Genomic DNA, 25,110 nt, shown 5'->3' on the forward strand with positions numbered 1-25,110 from the left:
GTAGATTGAGTGCATGTTGTGTTGCAGTCAGGGCTGCTGTGTTTCTCCCTCGGCAACAGCTGGCTCAGACGTGTACGGAGACCTGAAGGAGAAGGAGCAGAAGTATCTAATGTGGATGCGAGACACTGAGCAGGAGGAAAGATACAGTGTAGAGACAGAAAGTGAAGGTTGTGATGTTGGATATCTTTTCCACATTGAGTTTTGAGAGCCAGAGAGGCGGGCGCTTAAGGTTTGAGTCATCCTTGTAGCTGACCAAGGAGGAGAGGAGTCAAGCAGGAAGATAACGTGGGAAAGAGAAGTGGGGGAATACAGCATGATCCTGGGTAAGACAGCATTAGAGGGCTTTTTCCCCTCTCTTTGCTCTCATTGATCTGGTTGATTTTTTTTTCCACACAGACTCCTCTTCTGATGAGACGATCACTCATGTCTGTTCAAACTTTTTGCCTGCATGTGGTTCAGGATGCAACTTAGCATATATGTATTTGTATATATAAGAGAAGCTGTTTTCTTTGACATGCATGATCAAAGTGTTGCCCTGTGTGAAAAAAAATTTGTAGGATCTTGTGCGTAGGCTTGTTTCGCTCCCGTTCATCTGACTTTCTGACAGAACTTCACTCTCACAGTCAACAAGATCATTTACATTAGATGTTTTCATTCAGTCCCAAAAGAAATAAGGACATAACTGTATAAAAAGAAAAACATAGGCATCACACAGGTATCCCCAAAACAATGCCAATGTTGCACAATGAATTAGAGAAGAGCCCTTTAACTCACATTCAGGCAGTTTAGGAAATATGGCAAAATCCTGTGAAAATATAGCTGGAAGAAACCTATTTCGTTTTAAGTACTCCAGCCTGACCCTCAGCTGAGATACTCATTATGTGATCAATTATCTCAGTTTCTCTCGGCCTACGGTATAAAAGCACTCACCACTGACAGGGTGCAAGACTGTGTGTCATTCATCAGTATAATCCTCCGCCTCACAAGCAAACTTCATTATGAAACAGGATCAGGAATCTGGAAACCGAAACAGTGTTTTAAGATCTAAAACAATGTCAGTTCACTTCCCTGCAGTCTGTGCATACATTACACCAACATAATGCTCAAAGGAGTCACGGGCAGACTCATACGGATGTGACTTGTCTTTTTTTTCTTTTTTTTTTGTAGTTTGTAGTTACATAAAACATAAGCAGCCCTAAGAGGAAGTCTAAAAAGGTCTAAAAACAGTATCCAGTATACAGTGGAAATGCTGTAAAGCAGGAGAGTATTATTTTAAAAAGAAAAAAGTGTAACAAAATTAAGCCTGACTTAAGTTAACATACAGTAGTTTGCATTGTATGTTTGTATTGAGTTTTAATTATGTTAGTAAAAAGAATTTACTGGAGTCGGTTTAATTATGCTGATGTTTTGCAATCTGCAGAATATTACAGTAGCTCTTCAATGCCATGCACTGCGCATTTATTCAAAGATTAAAATAACAACCCTTTAGATGAAATCATGTGACGCAGAAACATATAATTTAGAAACACATAATTTAGAAGATGTTTTTCAGTTTCAGCCTTTTATCTTGCTCCGTTGATCAACACTAATTCACCCTTCCTCACAGTAGATTTGATTAACCACAGTGACCTTGTTCCATCTACATGTGCGCAGACTAAATATTTGACTACTTTATTTTTGTTTGCTTGCTCTTACCCCTGCTCTAGTCTTCCTGTGATCTGAGTGTGTGAGCTTGAGCTTGTGGTAATCCTTTTCCTAGTGCAGAAGCTTTAACTCTGCATGCATTAGACACTAAACGCACTGACACATGATCACAACAACATGGGCTGATGGGATTTTATAAACTGTATTAGTTTCCTTTGCGAGAGACAGAAGTAGATCTAGATACTGAAATAGCAACCGTGAAAGGCGAAGGCAGTAACAGCAAAGATAGAGGGATGAACACAGAAAGTCTCCACTCCAGCACAACCCCTTCTCCCCCTTCTTTCTGTCTCTCCATCCATCATTTACATGTAGTTTTAATGTCTTTCAATGAAAGGAGAAAAATCTAACATGTTGACACAGTCAGCAGTGCAGGCTGGTAGAATTGAGCTGAACCTGGCTCATCTCGCCTCGATGCAGAGTGGCGGGGAACACAGTTTAGTAACTCTTGTGTAATTTTTATGATGAATATTTCAGACCCAGAGGTTTTTATTTATTTAAAAGTGAGCCGAGGCTTCCTCTAGTCTGACGCAAAGACCTCAGTCAGCACTATATAAAAGTTCGTATCTTGCATCACACACACGCACGCACGCATGCACGCACACACACACACACACACAGATGAATTTTCCCTGCTCATCCATGGCTTCCAAGAGAATCACAGGTGCACGTTGACCCTGATAAACAACATGACCTTTAAATCCAGGCGATGCAATGAAGGGTGAAAAGTATTGGCATTTTAAATGGAGACAGAGGGCTGTCACTCTGTGTTCAACAAACTGACACACGTTTCATGCGCCTAAGAAGCCTGGAACTATGGCAGAGTAGAGAGGGTTGAACAACACACAAGGACTATATGCCGACAGTGTATGCAGCAGCCTTCAGACAGGAAACCAGTGTTTATCACACAAGGATCTCACACAGCCTATAAATTACATTTTCATAAATCGAAATGGATTATTAAATTACTAAATTATTATTTAGATGACAATGTAACTGCTATGTTATTGCTATTTGTTTATTTAAACCTCTTGAGGAGGACTGCACATGTGACCCTTAACTCTCCCTAACCTTATGTTAGTCCATAGTGACATAAATGGGTCACTGGATAGTGAAATCAGAGTGTGTCATTTTGGGAGACACCAGCATCTGGGGTGCCATATGATGTCACAGCCAAAATGCTTGTCACCACTTCTTTTTGCAGCTGAGTCTGACAATGTGTCATGTGACGCTGACCTACGAGAGTCTTGTTTATGCACCTGCAAATACTGCAAAATGACAAAGGAGTGATAGTATAACTGTGAGTGGGTGGGGACCAGGAAGCCAGAGCCCTCTTTTTCCAAGTCTATCATCACAGTTTGGTCTATAAACTGTAATTAATGTTACTGAAAATACAAGAAATTCCTAATTCTTCTTTAACAAAGAAGCTTCTTCTTCCTAAATGTCTGTAAATCTGCTGCAAAAGTAATGATAGGTGATGACTCCTGATGTGGCTGTCAGATCAGGAAATCTCATATGTTGTTTTGGAAGGCATGACACATTTGTCATGAAGTTTGAAGCTCTTGTTGACCATAATGATAAAGAAAATACTAATGTCTATCATTTACTAGTTTAGGAACACCAAAAGTAGCATGAGGGCAAAGGCTGATCATACAGTTGTTTATTGTTTATTGTTCTGAAGTTATGCATGCTATGCACACCACCCACCTAAATCTTACCCTTGCATGTTACTTCAAGACCATGTTATAGCATAAAACCGCACTCTAACCTTTAGACTACAATCAAATCCCAAAATACAACCGGTAATTTCTTCTTCTGTGGAATAGAAACTATGCTATATGTAGCTGAACTACATACAGCATAATCCTGCTTTGTTCTTTGTGACTTTTCTGTGCATTGAAGATCAAGTATTTCTTCTCTTTGTCTGTTCTCTGTTGTATAGAATGATGATACATCTGGCTGCTCTTTGTCTGATGTCATTGTGTATGCGCATGATCTTTTTATTGAATGTGTTTGCTTTGGATGCTCTTGTGTGTCCTGTGTACTTTTGGTTCTCAGGTTTCTGTAGGTCTCTATCTACAGTAGTGTATTATTTCACCACCCAGCAGGTGTGTAAATGATTTGGGGAAAAAAGGGGGATAATAATGCGGGGCAGGGCTGCTGTTCATGTTATCCTGGTGGATCTCTTAATGGCCCTCACTTTGCTCTGTGTGGCTTTGTGCTGCAGAGTCCTGTTAGCTTCAATGGTGCGACATCATGTCTGCGATATAATGAAAGAGAAAGTTGGCAGTTGGATTTAGGATGTTCCAACACCTCCCTAAAGAGCTGAAGCCTGAGAGGAGATGAATAACAGACGTATGCTCAGGAAACAAAACTCAGGATGCTGCATGTTAACATCCACACAACCATGAAGGATCCAAAAGACTGAATACGCTGATGTAGTGTTAACATTAAAAAGCCTGTAGTTTAAAAGGAAATGTCTGCATTTGTCAACTATGTGGGTGACAAATGAGAAACTTAAAAAAAGGCCAAGGTGCTGTTAACTGGGGATGTTAGCCTCCTACAACTTCTAATTAACATAAGGGTGCTTTTAGGCACAACACACTGTGCCATTACACAAAAAGCTAAAGGAAAGAAGCAAGTTTGCATGCATACACTAAAAATCACTCATCTCTTCATAAGCTGAGGCAAAGATACATCTGCACGATTAACAAGTTCTCCACACGAAAATACTCTCCAGGGTGATATATACCAGCACTTTCTAATTAGATTCCCCTCAAGTTAAAAAGTCCAATTAGTTAAGAAGACTTTTGTATTACCTGATTAACATTATAGCCTCTTTAATGGAAATATAGTGCATTAATCTAGGTGCTGAAACTACTATTACTGTTATTGTTCTTGATGACAGAGTCTCCAAATGTTGCAATTTTGGCCAAAAACCTGGGCTTTATGGGAAAATTTCATAAATATAAGGAAACAACAGGAGACGGGTTGAGACAGGAGTTGGTGGCTAATAACTAGCTAGTTAACAAATGTACAGTTTAGGTGTCTGGCTGTCAAAATCAGTAACAAAGTGAGAGAATGGAACTGAATTACTTATATTATTGAAGTTGCTTTATTAGTATGTGTTGCTTTGGCTTCTATGGAAGCTTGTTTCCACCACTGAAGAAGAATTTTTTTAGGCAACTATAAAATAAAATAAAATTTCAGGTCAGCATTGACTTAATAATTTGAAATTTAAGTTACGCATCTCCCAAATTTGGACTTACCCAGAAATATCTTAAAGTTTCAAGACCTTTAGTCAGTAATTTGACTCAAAGGAGAAAAGCTTGCAGTGATATTTCAGGTGCTAACAAGCTGAAAATGGGGACAAATAATACAGCTTGCTGTGTGGTTAATTTTTCTAACAAATCATCCCTGCTGGTTTGTTTGAAGTCTGAGCTCCAGTTTTGGTGAGTGAAATTATAGTATTAATTAAAGTTTATTAGTATTTTTCTTAGCACCAATAAGCAGGTATCAGCTGACTTTACAGCTTCAGCTGATTACTTAGCATCTCACCCTCTTCTCTAATTATGGTCACTTCTAGCTTCAAAGAAACAATAAGGTGCATGTAGCCATACTTAAGGCTTCAAAAACAGGAGTGAACAAACCAGTGGGTGACATCACAGAACAGACCTTTTATATACTTAATATTCTTTGGGCTAAGCTTTAAGCAAATTGCTCAAACACCTCATAGGAGACACTCTGCACTCTGATGCACAATCAGACTGACAGCAACTGTTATGCTAAAAACAAGTTATGGCATGTAGCTGACCCACTAGGAGAACAGAGACATAGCATAAAAATTGTTCATGCATGTAGACTTTGCATGTGACTTGCAAAGGTTAACCCTTTGCAGCAGCTGCAGCCTACTTGATTCCTTCCAGTGTTTTTAAAATGACGTTTTTAACCGGCATTTGCCACGCTGTAGTCCAGCTGCATGGAGTATGACTGTTTTCCTCACGTAGCAGATGGCCTTTGTTGTGTACATTAACCTGCAGGGTAACATGGCTCTTTACGTCCTCTGGTCACCTTGGACTCACCTCAAAACATGCGGCTCCCTCCCCCCCATCCCCCTCTTGTGATGCTTTCCTTTCACCTCCTTTTCCAGACCTCCTTTTCTTGTTCAATCGACTCAAGCCACTCTGCTCACTGCCATTAGTTCTTAGCTTGTCATCTCCAGTTCCTTGATAATCAGGGCTTTTTTTTTTCACCTTTTCATGAGGAAAGACTGTGAAAAGGCAGATTTTTTTTTTTTCATGAGAAAACGTCCAGACAAAGCAATGTCCTGCATCATTACATAATGACTTTTTAATTTTAATGGGAGCAGTGAAAAATCTGCAGATGCAAAAAAACAAAACAAAAAAAAAACGTCTTCAGTAATTACAAACACTGCATCAAATCAGAGAGTGGAGCTGCAGAAGGACTAAGGAATCTCAAGAGCACTGCATAACAGGCACACACACACATACACATTTCCACTGAAAGAGGACTTCAGAGAGTTCTCTGGGAGGCGGCATTTAAGCTCGGCCACTGGGGCGCAAAGCATCTATCATTAAAACAAAGTGCAGACTGAAATCAAATGTGTTCTCCTTCTCAAGCACTCGACTCTCCTCTTCACTGTGTCCTTTCCAGATCTCACACAGACCAACACAACATTAATCAGAACCTAGCCTATAAATTACTCTTTTTAGAGCATCATCTATTCAGACTACAAAGGTCTGTGTGTAAATGTGAATGTGTGTACTGTCGTCTGTCCCCCCCGCTTAGGTTGAAATAGCTGCCTTTGACTTGAGGGTAAGCTGAGCCGCAGTAAATTGGATTTCATGCTCAGTCCTTCACAGCAGCAGTATGCGACACTAAGACAGACCCATCTTCCCTCTGCATTCATGACAAAGTTAGCACTGTGGTTCTTTAAAGGTTAGAGCTTCAAACACAGTTGCATTACTTTTACACCACCCAGGAGAGAGTTGATGCAACAAATCATTTAGAGTGATTATTTTGCAGGACTGGTTATAATGTCAATCTTGCCAAAACGTGGCAATTACCAGCTCAGCCTTTCTGCCACGAACCTGAAAATGTTAGTTGTAAATCACAGACACACCAATGGTGTCGTGCGCAACCAAATGTTGGATCAACTCTTTCTCACATTCCTTTGTGCATTAACCTGAGGGAGAAAGCCAAACCCAAATGCAGTGGACCCAGTGGTTTTCTGGTTATTAGACACCCTGCTACCACAGAGTTGCCTCTCTCTGCTGCAGTGAGAGCAAGAAGGTTTTTGTCAGGGGAGGCTGGCTAATCCACCGCAGACGCTCATTTCAGAATTATCTGTGCACAGCAGGCCATTTAGATGCAGATGTGGCACGGCTGGCATCGTGTGCTGGTCCTCTTGAACATGGAGCTAACGGGCCTGGATAAAGGTTTCTTTCTTTGGTGGGAGCCTGCAGTGTCTTTGCCTCTCGTCAGATTTCATTCTGGTAAACAGCATGTCACACAGTCTCCTGTCCCCTTCCCTCCTGGTCCCTTCATGGATCGCGAAGATGGAGGCAAGCAGGGAATACAGAGAGGCTCCTGCAACGCCACTGACATTGACATTACCTCTATGATCATTAAACCTAAAACGGCTAAATGAATTGCCAATTTGTGAAGCCTTAGTCACAGCATATTGGTGTGTGCACCGCATGCCTGTGTGTGTGTGCGCACATGACAGAGGAGATAAGATTCCATCTCTGGTTGTCTGTTTTTCTGTTTTCTGTTTTTTTCCCCCTCTGCTTCTCTTCATTTCTGCTCAGCTACCTCTCTCACACAATCTGCACAAAAATTCAATAAGCTATTACACAGAAATTGATCTTTTTCTCACACAAACATTTGCATTGGGGAAAAAAAGGCAGTAAGATGATGATGCTGTCTGTTCATTTCAATGGAGAAAAGGAGCTGAAGATTGTGACATCTGGATTTATGGAGTTTGGCAGCTCTTTAACACTTTAACGCTCCTCAGAATGTGTCCAATCAATGCTCTCCCTCCCTGCGTGGCCTTCTCTTATCTGATGTCATTGTAAATCACTCAGGAGTGGGGTAGGTCAGAGGACGATGCTGCTACACTCACACTGCACTGGATGGTGCAGAACGTGGCACTAAGAGCAATGCACAACATTGCTTTAATGCATCACTTTTCTGTGAGTGTCTGCACTGTAAATACAGATTTATAATAGAAGACATGCTTTGACCTTTAAATTGTAATGTAGCGGAAAATGAGCTGTGGATTTACCAGAAACGTGTCGGGAATGCGCTTCACTAACCAAAGAGGAAACACAATGATTCCTCTTGACCAGTCATCACAGCTGAGATGCTATTTTCCTGTTATTTGCTTGGTGGGAAATTAAACCATGTTTAATTGCATTCAGTATAACTTCCCACTTTTTATTATTTAGCCCTTTGATAAAATGACTAGATTCAAAAAGAATTTTATGTGTAAAAAGAAGGAAGAGAGTGCTGTACTTGAAATAAGAATTATTTACAGTATGTCGCATGTAACCCTAACTCTAGCCCCCCACCCACCCAAAAATAGCTTGGTGGTATGTTCATGAACATTTTTATAATTTACACAAACACGGTCCTATCTATCTCATATTAATCCATATCTGAACATAGTTCCCAAAATGCTACTGCTTTAAAGTTGTACATTTTCAGTAGAAACCAACGATTATAGAAAATATGGGCACAGCCACTCGGCAGTCTTCCACTGGTTTGTGAACTCTTGCTCTGAAGCTTCACCTTGATGATTTTGGCTTTCCCCATCTTGTTTTTATTTTATTTTAAATCAGATACCACAAGTGGAAGGTGGATCTGATTGAGAAACCAAAGACACAACATACTCTTACAGTAGTAGCAACTGGTCAATCACAAAGTAGACTTGGCCCGAGGCATTCCCTGATTTAATGTCTATTTGACTGTAAATTGGACCATAATTCACAAATTGTGAATGTTGTAAACTAGTGATTGAGAGCAGAAAAAGTCATTAGGAAACTGTCTGTTTTGGTCATACACTCATGGTCACAGACACCTTCCTGATGGTATTGTTTTAGTTCAAAAATCTCTTCCACAGTTGCATTAATTCAATTATATATATATATATATATATATATATATATATATATATATACACACACACACACTGATGATGATTGTCCCTTAATATTTGAAAACATGGGAATAAAAAATTGACACTTTTTTTTATGATCATTTAATGAACATTTTCATGCAACTGTTTATCCTCATTCTCTCACGCTATCTGCCGTTGGACAGTCACTCATTCCTTCATGTTGGTATGTTGTGTGAGATGAGATGTGTCACTCCAGGTTTTTTTTACCCTTCACACACCACGCTGTAGTAGCTTTAAAGAGGCGATAATGGCCACCATGTGAGCTGTGGGCTTTATGGCATGTCTGAAGGACATTTAAACTGTGACCTCTGGCCTTATATCTTATTTTTTTCCATAATATCAAATGCCCTTCTTCTCATGCAGCACATGCAAAAGTATCCACAAACAATTAACAATGGCTACAGCTGAGCTTCAGCTGTCACACTCTCCCAAGGACTCTGAAACAGTATGAAGAGAAATGCCAAAAGGAAAGACTTTCCCTTCCATCTATTTTTGATCCTGACAGCACATTCTTTACATCTCCCCTGTTGTCAGAGAAAGGAGCCTCCTCTGCTGAAACCAAAATAGTCTTTTCTTCCCTTCGTTTTGACAAGTGACCAATTTTCTCTTCAAAACTAACAAAACTGTTAAGGAGCCTAATCATCACAAAGGGGCAGCAATAAAGGGAGATGACTGCATATAATCTCAAGAGAAAAGATTATACAAATTCTCTCTGGGTAGCCAGATTGGGTCTGAAGCACCCTGCTGGTTTTACGCTGGAGAAGAATAACTACGAGAAGCAGAACTGGAAAAAAGAGAGCAAAACAGAAAGAGGATGATGATGAGGATGAACAGAAGAACTGGTTTTGGAGTGAGAAGTAGTACAGATGAGGGATACTGAGGCAGGCAGACAGAATAAGGGACCATGAAATAAGGATAAAAACTGTGCTCGGGGTGAGAGAGAGAGAGAGAGAGAGAGAGAGAGAGACACTGGGAGAAATGGAGAAAAGACAGATATCTGCAGCACCCGAGCTGCGAGGCTTAAGGAGCTTAGCTCTCCTGCCCATCACAGAAAAGTCCTCAAGTGCAGGCATTCACTGCTGCTGAGCTACTACTGAGAGAAGGGTGAGCAGGAAAAGCAAAAAGAGGAGAAGTGTGGGAGAGGAGTGGGGTTCAAAACTGGGAAATGCCACAGAGGATGAGGGTTTGGATGTTAGAATAGGGAAGCAGTAGATTTTTTTATACAGTTAAAGAAAAAATAAGACCAATGCTTGAACTTATGATATGTGGCTATAGAGATTGTTTTGACATTTCTGAAAAAACAAAACAAAACCCTTATTGATGAGAGTTATACACTGCACCACTTAACTTTGGTGATAGCACGCGTTCACCATGGTATCATTTCGATGAGCTCACAAATTGTCATAGCATTTAGTTTTGGCCAGAGTTGCATTAATCTTTGGCCAAGATCTCATACTGATGATGGGAGAGTTGAACAACTTAAGTATTCTCCAAAAGATTCTTAGTGGGGTTAATTTCTGAAGTCTGCGGTGATCAATCCATGTGTGAAAACGATGTCTCGTGCTTACTGAGCCTGATAAATCCTCGCATTGTCATCTTTGAATATGCCCATGCCATCAGAGAAGAAGGAAAATCCTGGTCATTCAGAATAATCAGGAAGACAGCTGACCTCACTTTTTGAGCACACAACATCCCCTTTAATCCAATGGAAGGTTCTTACCTATTTGCTTAGTTAAATCACATATGAATAAATAATGTACTGGTATACTTCACATCTATATGTCAAAGATAAATCTACTGCCAGCAACCTGTTAGCTTTCACTAACAAAAAGACTGAAAATAAACTCTCTGACTGTATTCATACCTAATGGGATTGGGTAATAAGTTTGAAGTTTTCTGAGTCCAAGACTCAGCAATTCACAAAATACTGCATACAAGCCGGCGTGTAGCACTGATATTATCTAACTTAAAAGCAATTAAGCGTATAAGCTCATTTTCCAAAAAGTCAAACTACTTCTATGAGAAGCCCACTTCATTGTTGTCATCTTTATATTAGAATATGTAAGTATTTATAGGCTTGTTATGCTTTTTAATCGCATTGTTTGCACATCTACCACAGGAAGCGTAAACCGCCCAGGGCCCGTCCCTGCCTTCCTCCGGAGCCCACCTGTCATCCCAACTCCACTGGATATGAAGCCCTTCCTCCAGTTCCCCCTGGAATCACCTCACCCAGCCAGCATCGGCCTCTTCCACAACTTTAACACAGTAAGTGCTCACAGACATTCCTGTGCAATTGCACAAATACATGTGCGCACACACGGCGTCTGGGATTTGTTATCACTTTGTTTCACTTAACGGGAGACAGAGTTGGTATTCAGCTGTGGCTCCAGAGCCTCGTGAGTAAAGACAAGTGATAAACTGATAAGGATTTATAGTGTCTAATCCAAAATAATAAGGTGACAGCTGTTTGCTTTTTATTCAGCACAGTGAGTTTCAGTATAATTGAGAAAATGCCCAAGCGAGTGGTTTACGGCAATAAAATGAGTTACAGCTAATCAATTGTGTGAGAGGCACGAGCTGCTCTCTACAGTCAGCATTTTCTCCGGCTCCCTCCCATTTCTAGATTGGGTTTCATCTGAAGGTCAGTGTGGTGACACAAGGGGATGCATGAGCGCACCCCACCCCACACACACACATTATCAGTCAACTCAGGCAGAATGACCCTTGTGCAGGTTTATGATTCATCCTTCGTCATCGAGGACATTAAGTGTGGCCACTAATTCCACAGCACCTTAATGCAAATCATTTTCTGTCTCCACAGTAAAAAATGATACAAGTCGGCAACAATAAAATACTCCATGTGAGTCATTTTAACATCTGCTGTCATCATATAAGATAAGAGGCTGCAGGGACTTAAAGGACAAAGTGAAAGACAAACTGACAAAAACAGTTGATTACTGTGATTATTGTTTCAAACACAGTTATGGTCCTATTTGGAGACAAACTGTGAGTTATCTCAGCCTCATCAGGTTTACAGGCAATTTCCGAATGCTTAACATTCTGCAGAGTATACAGTAGGTCTAACCTTCTTGCGCTGAGACTGCTCAGTACTGCACTCTGTGGTAAGAGCTCTTTAAACTGCTCTTTAAAGCCATGCCAGTCCTAGGTCATTAGCCCAATACAATTCAGGCAGTTTTACAAAAATGACGTTCGGCTTATTTTACACGCTTCAGAAGAGAGAGAAAAAAAATTTAATGGTAAAAATCTGCTGTTCCTCCTAAATTCACATAAGTGTATTTGTGGTAATAATAGGGTCCAAACAATAAAAACAAAACATAATTTAAATATAAAAACACTGTTACAATTCATTTGGGTGCATGGCTTTGAATTTCTCTAACTCATTGCTGGGTAGTTTTCTAATGGGGTGAATAGAGCTGAGTTGCTGAGGCTCTAAAAAGGTGGCACAGCCAGCTTTTTTTTTTAGATTTTCAGACAAAATTACTTCAGAATTCACAGCAAATTTGTGCTACGGTGTATAAGAGAGTCAGGAGCTAGACAGCTCTGTACAAGAAATAAAAACAGATGTTGATGTACAGTAACTTTCAAGCTGTTTTCATGCACCCTTACACTTTTTTAGACATTACCCAACAGAAGTGATTGTCTAACTAAGTTAAGTTAACTCCAGCTCTAACAGCATCTGTTGGATGCCCGATTGCACTGATGTGAGAATAGTGTAGGTAACTGATGCAGTGCCTTTCATGTCCATGATTCATGTCATGTGTCCTGCCTCTGTCCAGGCCACTCCATCAGTGAAACAAAACTGAGTATTTACCACAGTGAGAACATGTCTCCTGTTGTGTGCTACATGTGAGAAAGGGCAATGCCCTGACCAGAGTTCATGTGTGAAAGTGGCCTGAGTCTTCCTGTTTTTATAGAACCTGCTGATGCAGTGAACCTCTGTCGCTCTGTACAAAGAAACCTTTTATAAAACCTATAAACTTTTCATAGCAAACCCTTTTTTTTTTATACAGAAGACAGTAGACATATCCTGGCACTGTATTTATATTTTGTAAAAACTTCTTTGATACTGCAGAAAACAACCTTCAGCCAGGGGGTCAACATCACTGTGTAGGACAGCGTTGTTGACTGTTGCTAGCCTGATAATTAGCCTTCAAGTGCAATTTTGTTTCACTTCATAATTCAGTCTGACATCATGCTCTTGTTAACTGTGTTCCATTTGGAAGGGGGTGTTTATTTACACCAAGAAGTCAACAGCAGGTGACGTATCTGTTCCACCAGTCTGAATTTCAAGCAATATGAAGCTGTTGCAGCTGATGATTTACCATTCTTTGTGTCAGCTAAAGAAATATTTAAGTCCTGTTCTCTCTCAAAGATGACTTGCAAAAACCTGTGTAGCAGTAATGATATTTTTGCTGCATTGATCAGCAAAACTGATCTATTTAAGTGGGGAAAAAAATAGAAATGCAGGAAATAACTTGAAGAAGAGGAAATGCACCTAACTCCCTTCTTCACTTTTCTTTATTAAAGCAATGAAACACCAAGGATCCACCAAAGATCCACAGACAAAATCTACAAAACTTGCTTATCTATTTTACCAATTTTGGTGGAGGTGCTTGCTAAAGTGTTTTTTGCTGCTCCTACTGGTTAATAAATCTATATTTTTGAACAGAAATCTGTGCTCTATAAGGTAAAACATCAAGTTCTTCAAGAAAGTTCTTGAATTTGCTGTTGATTTTAATTCTCTCTCAGCCTAGAAATATCAACACGCTATGCAGCCAGACATCTGGAAAGCATGTTAAGTGTAAATTACTGGTGCAACAAAAGCTTGACTATATGAGCAGAGGTAGAGTGAAAGAGAAGATGAAAAGTGGACTAATAGGTTAATGAGGTCGAGAGTTGGGACAGATGCATAGAAAGGGATCCGGATGAGAACAGGTGGTCAAAGAAAGGCATCGAAAGACACACACTCACAGACACACACTAAAGCCCCCAGATACGTACCCATGTGCACAGCAGACAGGTAACTCTGAGTTCACCCAGACACAGTGCTGGCACTCAGATTACTGTGCAGATGAAAACAAAACTAATTTGAAGCTGCTGCAGGTCTCCACATGAAAAGCACAAAACAAGTGAAAGATAAATTGAAGCGTTGAGTTACAGGCAGGAGGAGGAAAAAGTTTAAGTCTGTAAATATTTCTAACAATAGATTTTACACACAATTTAAGTCTTCAGACCAATTATACCATTTCCCCTGGTGCCTGGAGCTTCGCACTATAAACAGGCTCTCATTTGGCAGCATGCATCCAGTCTGAGAAGGAGATGAGAGGTGGAGTAAAACCACAGTGTAGTTTTGGCTGCTTAATGAGGGCAACACCCAGCACTGCGGTTTCTGAACCCTGCCAATGGGTCAGAGAGCTTGCACGAGTCCAGTGCAGTTGTCGAAAAATGAGGTAGTAAATGTTTCATTAGAGTATGACATGGCATATATTTGGAGTCAGATTTTTTTTTTCTTGGAATTTAACATTAAAGATATGTCTGCCTGTAGTTTTGATATTTAATCTATTGATATTTCATCTTCTGGTAGTCCATTAACTCTTTTATTAAACTGTTATTTCTTTTTTTAAAAATCATCTAAATTGCAACTAAATTCTGATAAACATTTCTATCTTTTTCAGAGTATTACACAGAAAAATAGTTGCTTCATGTTGTACAGTGGTATGTTGTGTTTTTTAAAAAAGGAGGTTTTTCTGCACACAGCGATGTAAAAATTCTTGGAGATCGTGAGTCTGTAATTAGGCCCCTCTAACCCTAACATGAATTAAAGCGTTTGAACGGCACCCAAGAACTCAGGCACAGACAGCACCACCAGCTGCTGCAGAGAAAATACACACCTTCCTGTCCACATCAATCACTGCTCCCTCTTCACTTTGCTCTTCCCCAACTCTATTTTATCTACCAGCTTTCTTCCCCTTCAGTGGCTGTCATTCACCTGCACTTTTTCTTCAGCACCTTTCCCTCTCATCCGCATTCACTCAGTTGAACCTTTGAGTGCACTGCAGTTGGGAGAAGCACTGGCCTCTGAATTTCTCCTGTGGTGCTGAATCTTTGATGTGTCCTCTGGGCTGTCTCTCCTCAGATGGACCCTGTCCAAAAGGCTGTGATGACGCACACCTTCGGGCCACCTATGATGAAGACAAAGCGGCCAATCATCTCCTGCAACGTCTGTCAAATACGCTTCAACTCAGAGGTATGACAGCTTGAGCAGTTCCAATACAGGGTTTGCTTGCATGGACATACAAATCCTACTAACCGACCACTTGCAAAATCCAAACATAAACAAGAGGGGTTTTTTATATATATATATATAAATCTTTGCTTAGATGTGCAGGATGCTGGAGAAAACGTGACACTCAAAAGTGTCCTAGTTGTACCTGCATTATTAATCGAGCATAGTTGAATTGTGGTTCCTCAATCTGCTACATCAGCACCTCTGTGTCCTTTTATGCAGAGAGATTTAGATTTAATAGCTAAAAGCTTAAGTTGATGGTGTTTTAGAGGGTGCACACACACACACACACACACACACACACACACACACAAAAATTCTGTTCAAGATTTGCACATCCACAGAGTGCCTGCTACTATAATAGTGTTGAATGCTACTATAATAAAATTTAGTCTAACATTAACAGCATTGCTCTGGTCTTTATCTGATTTGGAAAATTTTGCAGTCTAGCACTCTGTGCCAGACTTGTTAGCCCATTGTTTCAGAACATTAACTTCAAGAATTTCAAGTAGTGTTGCTGCACTATTTTCAAATTTGGCAGGTGTAGCCGTAAATAAAAGGGGTGGGTTTACTAGACAGTTAGTTTGTAAAAGAAAGCATATTAAAATTCCTGTTGATGTAGGACTTGTTTTAATCCTGGTTATATTACCTAGAAGCTAAAGTACTTGAACTTGCACTCACCGCACATGACCTAAAAAGTCTGTAGTCTGGACTTGAAGTTGGCTGGTGATTGACTGCACAGCTGGAACAGGTGAAAACTTGGTTCACACTTTATCAGCTCCAATTTTAGCTTGTCCACAAAAAAGTATGGGGGAAGGAAGAGAGAGAAATCCCCGCTCGCTTATCCTGCAGTAACATTTTCACCCACTCCTACATACTAGTATTAAAGTTTCAAAGGAATGTTGTCCCAATTTGCAAAAACCTGTCTTTTTAGTTTGTGTGAACAGATTTTGATGAATTTTGTTGGGTTGAATTGTGTGCCAGGTTTGGAAAACACATCTTAGCTGTTGACAGCAAACTTGTGACTACAACTATTTTAAGTCCACCCTGACGAGGCTGTAATGGGCAGTAGTAAAAATGTGTGCCAGTTACAGTAAAGCAGGAGGATGAAGTCCTAAACACTATTGTATTGCTGATCGGGCACATTTTCTCGAAGTGATGAAACTTTAGAGGAAAGATTTGATTATTTGTCTGAAACTTAGGAGGCAGTAGTGTTAACTGAAGTTGAAAAGCAAATCACTCATAATGTGGGCAGCTAATGGACATGACTGACAAGTCTGCTCCTGTCCACTGCTGGGGCTTTAACAGTGTGTGCATGTGGGGAGTAAATTTTAACGATATTGGACTTTGTTTGTGTGCATGTAAAAATATGAACTTAGACAGCACATTTCTAAGTGAACACAGTTCTTCTCAGACTGTCTCTCTACATTCTTTTTTTGCGCAAATATATCAAATCATCCCAGAAAAAGCAGCACGCAGTTACTGCTACAGTCAGGTCAGGACACAAATATCTTGTCTTGTCACCCAAACGCTGCGGTGGAATTTGCACGATCGACATAATCGGTATCAAAAGAGCTTTCAAGGATGGAAAAATCCTGGTGTTTATGACTTGGCACTGTAACCTCTAACCTAGACATGTGCAGAAATCAAACAAAAGCCTGACATACAAACCTGGCTAAAAATATGACTGCATTCCAGGGATGAAGTGCTAAATACTTGCACTCTAAATGCAGTGGTGTGTAAAGGACACAGGCAGGGAGGGAGTCATGTGAAACTTGTGTAACGCTGCCCTGTTCTCTCTGCAAGGGGTTGCTTAATTATATCTCCCCTGCTCAAACCTGCGTGTTCTCACATGGTCAACATTATCACGGGGTGCGTGGAAGTGCTTTGATTCACTTCAGCATGTTCACATTTGCATACCAATGAGTTCACTGAATGAGCATGTATGAAAATGCTCGTGCAGGTGTGTCCAGCTCATCTAATGCCTGGAACGTCTAATTCTGAGCCACCTGTTTGTCCAGCCTGCTGCTTTACTCATGAGCTGGCAGCGTGCATCTGCTCTGCTGCAGCTCTACAACACTTTCCAGAGTAACCTGAGAGCCTGGGAGCTTAAAGCATGGTGGACATTCTTTAATAATGAAGGAATACTCTGCTTACAGTACCGTACTTGGCTTACTTATGCTGTCTGGTCTGTGCTGTGGCTGTAAAGGGAATACAAAGTGAAAGCAAATTGCTTGGTGGTGGTCAGTGAGTGTCAGGTGCCTATCACTGCTACTCCACTGTAGTCCCACATGTTGTAATTATAACACTGCAATTCATTTGAGGCCACAGAGGACAGATTAGCCTGCCAGTGTTCAGCTCAGCTCTGCTGCAAGGTTGACGTCACACCATGCTGCATTAGCCACCGTCACCACTGCTGTAACATGCTGGACAGCTCTCTCTCTTTCTCTCTCTCCTCGTCCTCCTCGGGCAGATACAAAATCATGTTTCATTACTGTCTCCTGTCCATTTGGTAACTTTCTGTTTTCTTTTTCCTCATCAGTTTTCATGTTTCCTATTCTTCCTCTGTGGGGTATAGTCTATACCGTGTCTTTCTCTTCACCTCTCAAGCCTCTTTCCACCCCCTCTTCCTGTCGCTGCTGTCTGTCCTCAGTAGATTTGGCTGCTAGACCAGCTCTATCTGCTTTCAGTGCCTTTTGTCGGTTTATAGATAAAACATCAAAGCACATCCTGCTTAGAGAGAAAAAGGATTTTAGGGACATTCACTTGCTCTCATTTTCTCCTTAAATCCCATTTCCACTTCTTCATTCATCTGAATTCTCTTTTCCATTGGCTCTCTCATAGCTTCTCTCACTTCATTTCACCTACTATGCCCAACATGATTTATATTTTATCTTATGCTGTATTATTCACCTTTCCTCTTACCTCCAAAAACAACTCAGTGACATTAATTGCTTCAGACCGTATTGTCTCTGATGTATTGTGCCCCCACCTCTGATGCTGTCAGTTTTTTTTATGCATGAATTGATGGCAGATCTTCATTGATTGCTTGACATTGAAGGTCATTAGGACAGCGAAAGTATCAAAGCACAAGCAGCATGAAAACTGTTGGGTTGCAGAAAATGATTAAAAAAAACAACAAAAAAAGCCCAAGAACGACAGCAGCACTAAGCCTGGATTGCAACATAAGGATAGGCCATTGGCTATTTCACCCTTTTGGGGTCTCTGCTGTCATTTGTTTGTTGACTTGTAGGCCCTCATCTCCTTGTCTAATTGCAAGGAAGCACCAGCCGGAGGAGTAGAGTTACACAGGCAGAGCTATATCTGCCTTTCTGTCATCACCAATCAGGATGAGGGCTATATGGGTAACTATCATTGGCAGTTAATACCTCAGGCTTACAGAGGCATGCTGGACACGTCCCAGTCGTCCCTTTGCCTCAGAGCCCCAACATGTACCTGGCACACGCCTCATTTGGGTTTCTCAGCCTTTTTATTGACATAATGAAACATATCTAATTCCAGGAGATGTTTGTATGAGCAGGCACTTGCACATAGAGTCACACACACACACACACAGTGTTATATTACTGTATTAATAAGGAGCTTATAGGAACTATATTTGTACCCAAACACCTCACCCTTTTCTTTGATTTCATTTCATGGTGACATGCGCATGAATATCTGGACTTGGAGGGTAACACTGATTTCGCAGCCCAGTATCTCTGGGAAATATTTTCAGATGTAAATGCACCACATGATTTATATCTAATGCCAGGGTTAAATACCAGCGCAGCAAACCCTTTGTGTAATGAGGCAGAAAGTAAGAGCATGGAGGTTAGTGCCCAGTACACATATTTTAATTGTACCCACAAGCCTTGACCACTATAAAAAGATTCTGCATGTGAATGTGAAGAATGTGTAGGGAGGGACACGGTTGTTGGTACAGAAACTTTATGGTTTCTCTTTGTAGTTGTAGTTTGAGCTCACTTTTGTTTGAGAAGACTTTGGGTGCATGCAGGTAAGCAATCTATGTGTAAAGCAAAGAAAGGATCAGATTTAGCTTCTTATTTATTTTATTTAAACTTACTTGTATTCCTGAAGAATTGGAAGGCAGAACCAGGAGTTTTGGGACGAATATCTGCTGGTTACACCGGAAGCTCTGAAAGATAGGCTGTTAGCGGTCTGGGTTCACAGACTGCCAAAGGCTCAATCCTGTGTTTTAGTTACATAAACCTATGTCATAACGGGCAGTGTGAATAGGGCGGAGTTGGACCCAAATGCAGGACTCCGTGGCCGTAGGTCAACTTAAAAGTCTTTGTTTTGAAATCACAAAACAAGAATACCAAAATTCTCTTGGAAGCAAGGCATGGAACATATTCTGAGACGAGACAAGGGCACATGATACACCACCATGACCAAACAACAACGAGACAACCAGCGGGGAAACACAGGACTTACATACACAAGAGGGTTGATGAGGGGAGTAAAAATAACTGGGAACACAGATGAACCAAATTACACTAATGACCAAGGGAAAGCAAAACAGAACATAACACACAGGGAGCAGAAGACTATCACAATAAAACAGGAAGTGAAAGCAAACAAGACAATAATGCAGACCACATAAGAGGTGGTACGCACCCAAGGATCCAAAACATGACTTTCCACGAGACACAAGGCAAGAATCTAAGACATAAGAAACCAAGACACAAACTGAACAGTAAACACTAGGGAACACTGAGAAACTAGAAATCAAAACACAACCATGAACAGAAACAAAAGAAGCTCAAAGGAAAACATGATTCAAAAAACAAATCATAAACCAAAACGCTGGGTCAACGGGCACAGAATCATGACAACCTAAGCATATCTGAGCTCTAATTTTCATGCTATAACAAATATCTCTCCTTAACCATAAGTAATGTCAGGTACAACTAATGTAGAAAGTCCTAAACACTCTGACTATTTAACAGTACCTCAATGATCGCTGTGCAAGTACACAGAGTAAACAGCGAGGGTATTAGTAAAGAAAAAACAAAAATAAGAACTTTGGATTACATCCATGTGTTTTTCCAGAGAATCCTTTACTTCATAGGTGGGAGTCAGTGAGGAAATGACAGACACCTGCACTTTTGCTCCTGGTACAACTTTTGCATCCCCATAGTAGATCCTCAAATGTTCCTGCCTATTTATGTTCCCCATTTCCTGAGTTTTGAACTGATCCTCTTAAGTGCACACTCATGGATGCAAACTTTTCCCTCAGTAGCTGACTGTCAACTGTCACACCTCACCCACAGACCCCCAAGCCCCCCCCCCCCCCCCCCCCCCCAAGCCCATTTCAGATTATCCCACTGCTCAATAATCATCATCAGCTCAGCAAGCTAGTGCTGTGATTACAGCAGCGCTGAAGGAAGACAAGAATATTCTGGAGGCTAATCTTTGCTGACAGATTCATCAGCACCCCCCCCACCCCCCACCCCCCCACCCCCCCCCAAGGGGGGAAAAGAAAAAACAGCTCAGCTAACTGACATTTTACTGCACAGCACCAAAAATACAGGATGCCAGAATATATTTCAAATTTTGTGGCCATTTTATTTAGAAAAATCAGGATTAAAAAATTATATACACGAGTTTGTTTAGTTTCGCATTCAGTAATGCACGCTTGGTTAGAACCCCTTCATAGGTGGTCTCTATGTGGGTGAAGAGTTTACAAGTTACTGAAGGTGCCTTGTCCACAGATATTTTATCATTAGTTGTTCCTGAAAAAGAAAGCATTATTTCTTCAGCCTCAAACCATGCATGTTTCCTCACTCATACAGAAACCTTAAAGGAACTTCAGACAATAACTTTCACTTCACAGGCATGTCACTAAGTCTTCACACTATAGATTTAAATGGGATGCGAGATCGCAAGATGGGAATGAACATATACATCTGTAGCCATGAAATGTAAATGCATTTGATTATATGTTAATATGAGAAAAAAGAAATAAATGAAGTGATGACTGGCAACAAAAAAGACATGTTTTTAATGCTTGTGTTACTGTTTGCAGACACCTCATTTGATGGTGAATTGGAATCTGGTTGGGTGGGAAATATGGAATAAAGACAGCCAACATGGTGAGCACATCGAAATAAGAATCCAGAGCATCCATAGTAAGTCTTGTGCTTTGTTCTTTTTGCCAGAGCCAGGCAGAGGCCCACTATAAAGGGAACCGTCATGCTCGAAGGGTGAAGGGTATCGAGACTTCCAAAACGACTCGTCTCCAAGATGGCGACAAGCAACACCATCCCCCTCCTGCTTCACCCTCCCCGCCAGGCCCTTTACCATCCAGCCCGGAGCCTGATACTAACCATAATAAACAGGGTGAGCATCACTGGTCATATAAGTGCCACAGATCCAAATCCACCTGCACAGTAGTGTGATTTAAGTCAGAGAGGTTCAGGAAAACCAAATTATTATTTTCACACCTTAATATCATGATCATCAGAGTTTGAAGGTTAAGTTTTTGGCTGATTTATGTCCATAAATTATTTACTAACAAGAGAACTTTGTGCTGTTTTCAGATGACACTCAATCCTGTACCAACGCTAAAGAGTCACCTTCAACCCCTAGCCGCCTTCCTACTCCCACACTGAGCTCAGCAGATACAGAGTGCCCCCTCTTGCCTTCTGTCAACATGCCTTTGCCACCATCTCCTTCCCCTTCTGCAGCCCTCAGCACCCCCTCTGCGGATCCAGCAGCAGCTGCAGCAGCTGGTCTTCCTGACACCCCGTCCCCAGCACCCAGCCCACCTTCAGGAGAGTCAGAGGAAGAGAAAGCCAAAAAGCTTCTCTACTGCTCCCTCTGCAAAGTGGCTGTTAACTCCCTCTCACAGTTGGAGGCACATAACAAAGGTTAGTTCAACACAGCTTTATCACGGGACAGAGTATGGTCCTCGGAGAAGTCAACAAATTATGCAGCTTTCAGAAGCAACTTCAGAAACACTGAAACATGGCTCATCAGAAAGGATTCTTCACTTGTCCTGATTATTAAGTTTGAACAAGTAAAGCAGCTGCATTACTGCCACTTAGTGGTGAGAACTGCAGGATGGTAACCGGCAGGTGATAAAATCCTTAACACTAAGCACTTATTCTTAAAATTGTCTCACTCAATAATGCCAATACATCAATCAATCAGTCTTCCAAAATTGGTGTATTTTCTCAGATGTTTGTTTTCTGCACATTTTTAACAAACTTTCACTCGCTGAGCAAACAATCAGAAAGACTATTCAGTAACTTTTCCATAGTTTTCAGTCTTTTTACATAATCCTCATAAAGTTTGACAAGCAAATGATTTCTATTTTTTACCACTTGAACAACTTCTTATCCATATGGGAGATTCTCGCTCTTGGAAACATCAGACAAACAAAAACAAAGAGGCAACAGAGAAAAAAAAATGGGGAAAAAATCTTGGTAGAAGCTCACTTTAGTATTCTTTTTGATGTTCCCAGGTACCAAACACAAAACTATTCTGGAGGCTCGAAGTGGACTGGGACCGATTAAAGCTTACCCACGCTTGGGTCCTAAACCCAGCCCTGAGCAGGGAGGGGAGCTCTCCTCTGACCCTAACACTCAGGAACGCACCTTCCACTGTGAGATCTGCAACGTCAGAGTCAACTCTGAGCTGCAGCTTAAACAGGTGAGAAAACTGCCTCAAAAAGGCCCTGAGTGAATTAATGCTTAAGAAATGCCATATCTGATTTCTCTTATTTTTTATTTATCATTCCAGCATATATCTAGCCGGAGGCATCGGGATGGAGTTGCAGGGAAACCTAATCCTCTTCTCAGTCGGCACAAGAAGCGCACAGACTTTATGGTACAGGTTCATTTTGGTTACAAGACCAGTTCCCCTTCATTGAATCACCCTTAATCTTTAATGCCCCTATAACTAAAGTAATTATTCTGTATGTTTGTTTTTTTTAAAAGGAACTTCCAAAAACTCTAGGGGCTGGACTTTTACCAAATCCTCTGGCTGTTGCTGCAGCAATGGCAGCAGCAGCATCCTCAAATCAGCTGGCACTACGTCCTCCTGGCCCAGCCTCCCATCCTCACCCTCACCCCCATCACCACCTCCTACAGGGAACACCCCTCAGCCTGCTGAGGCCAGCCCCAGGACCCATCCGCACCACACATGGGCCAATCCTCTTCACTCCTTACTAATGCTCAAAGAACGAGGACAAATCAGGAAGAAGCACACTGTGAACTGGAGGCAACCAGGTGCCATCATGAGCCAAATCGGCTGGTGTTCCTCCAGCTGGTTTTTCAGGATGATAAAAACAGTGAACATAAATGTGACTCTTAATGGCGCATTGTGTAGCGATATAAGTTTCCATCCTTTCCAGTTTTCCTTTGTCATTTAACTGCAGGTAGAAGAGGAACTTGTAAACAAGTTTCTGTCAAGCATGAACTTCGTTGAGCATCCTCCAATCTGCAGCTGACTAAATACCTTCATAAGATCCACTGCATCAGACTGAAAACCCCTACCTCTCTTATGTTTATTGTTCATCTGCAAGGATTCACTACATATCCAAATGTTAACAAACATGCCCACTGGGGTTAGATATAGTAGTTGCCTCTGATGTTAGCTGATATCCATACTGTAGCTGTCAAAGTATAGTGGATTGTACCACTGTAATTATTTTTTATTTTTTGCTTTTGTGGCCTACGAAGAGAAAACAGTGCCCATGATGACCATACAATGTCTGCAGTTTATGGCAAAAATTTTGCTGTACTTTATGTCTAAATTTTCACAGCTGGCTTTTGTCAATATTTATTTCTGGGTTACAGATACAAGCAGTCAAAGAGGAACAGGACATAAGTATAAGTCACAGGAAGTCTTAAAATAGAAATGATTAAAATTTGTGATATGGTAAGTGTGAAGTAGTGATAAAGATGTCATTGGTTACTATGCAGCTACTGGTGTTTAATGTAAGGGTCCTTGTCAAATGCAGTAGGTTTGGACCTTATAATAAACAGAGAAGGGAAACATACATGTTAAGTTAGTCTAATGCCACTAAACCGTTCTTCTGACATGTCCCCTGATTATCGAAGAGTTACCACAGACTACGTAGACAAAAGTCTCACAAAGCAAACAAGTGGTGAGAAATCTAAATGAAAGTGTCAATCATTTCATCATCTACAGAGCACTGTGCAAACCAGAAACATTTCACTGTCTTAATGGACTGATTTCGACACGTTGAGTCGGCAAAACAGACTTGTGGCTTCAGTTGCAATTAACTGCAACTTGCGCACATTAAAGAGACTGCTTTTCACCACAATCTCAATGACATGGAAACAGTGTAAAGAAAGACACCAGCATTCAAGCAAAAAGGACCACATGCACAGATGAGAAGCAAAAAATACTTTTTGACATTGTTGGAGGTTTGTGTTGGGATGAAAATGTCTTGTTTGTCTGCTCTGCCTTGTGTGCTCCAACCTACATCACCCAAAGTATCCCAGTGAAAACTGTTATGGTGGCTTGTGAAACTTTAGAAGGAAGCTTTAGGAAATGGAAACTGTAGCAATACTTTAAGCACTCCTACTAACTTTTCTCGTCAACTGCAATAAAAAAAATGTCTACAAATGTATTAAATGTTATTTAGGATTAGGGTACTGAAACATTACTGTAAATGTAGATTAATAAAAAATGAGAAATGGTTCAAGTCTGGGCTTCCTAAATGTAAAATTTAAGCAAAATTATATATAATAAAAATCATTCAACTGAAGTTATGGTTGTAAGTAGTGATGACTGGTGTTTTGTTTTCCGGTTATTTCAATGGTGTTACAGCATGCAAACAGGAAGTCTCATAATCAGAAGGCAAGATAACTGCTGCTCCTATTACAGTAACATAAGAAAAGAG

The 25,110-nt window shown here is 40.8% G+C and overlaps 1 protein-coding gene across 1 annotated transcript; it reads left to right on the forward strand.

The window, feature by feature from the left end:
* LOC115780246 (zinc finger protein 385A-like) lies at positions 1-24,975 on the forward strand. Its single transcript, XM_030729338.1, has 8 exons — positions 1-323; positions 11,022-11,167; positions 15,060-15,170; positions 21,395-21,575; positions 21,776-22,105; positions 22,702-22,889; positions 22,980-23,066; positions 23,177-24,975. Exons 1-8 carry the CDS (start codon positions 314-316, stop codon positions 23,408-23,410), a joined length of 1,287 nt encoding a protein of 428 aa, XP_030585198.1. The 5' UTR covers positions 1-313; the 3' UTR covers positions 23,411-24,975.
* Positions 24,976-25,110: the final 135 nt, after the last annotated feature.

The sequence above is a fragment of the Archocentrus centrarchus genome, chromosome 5, assembly GCF_007364275.1.
Source record: "Archocentrus centrarchus isolate MPI-CPG fArcCen1 chromosome 5, fArcCen1, whole genome shotgun sequence".
In the NCBI taxonomy this organism is placed as follows: domain Eukaryota; kingdom Metazoa; phylum Chordata; class Actinopteri; order Cichliformes; family Cichlidae; genus Archocentrus; species Archocentrus centrarchus.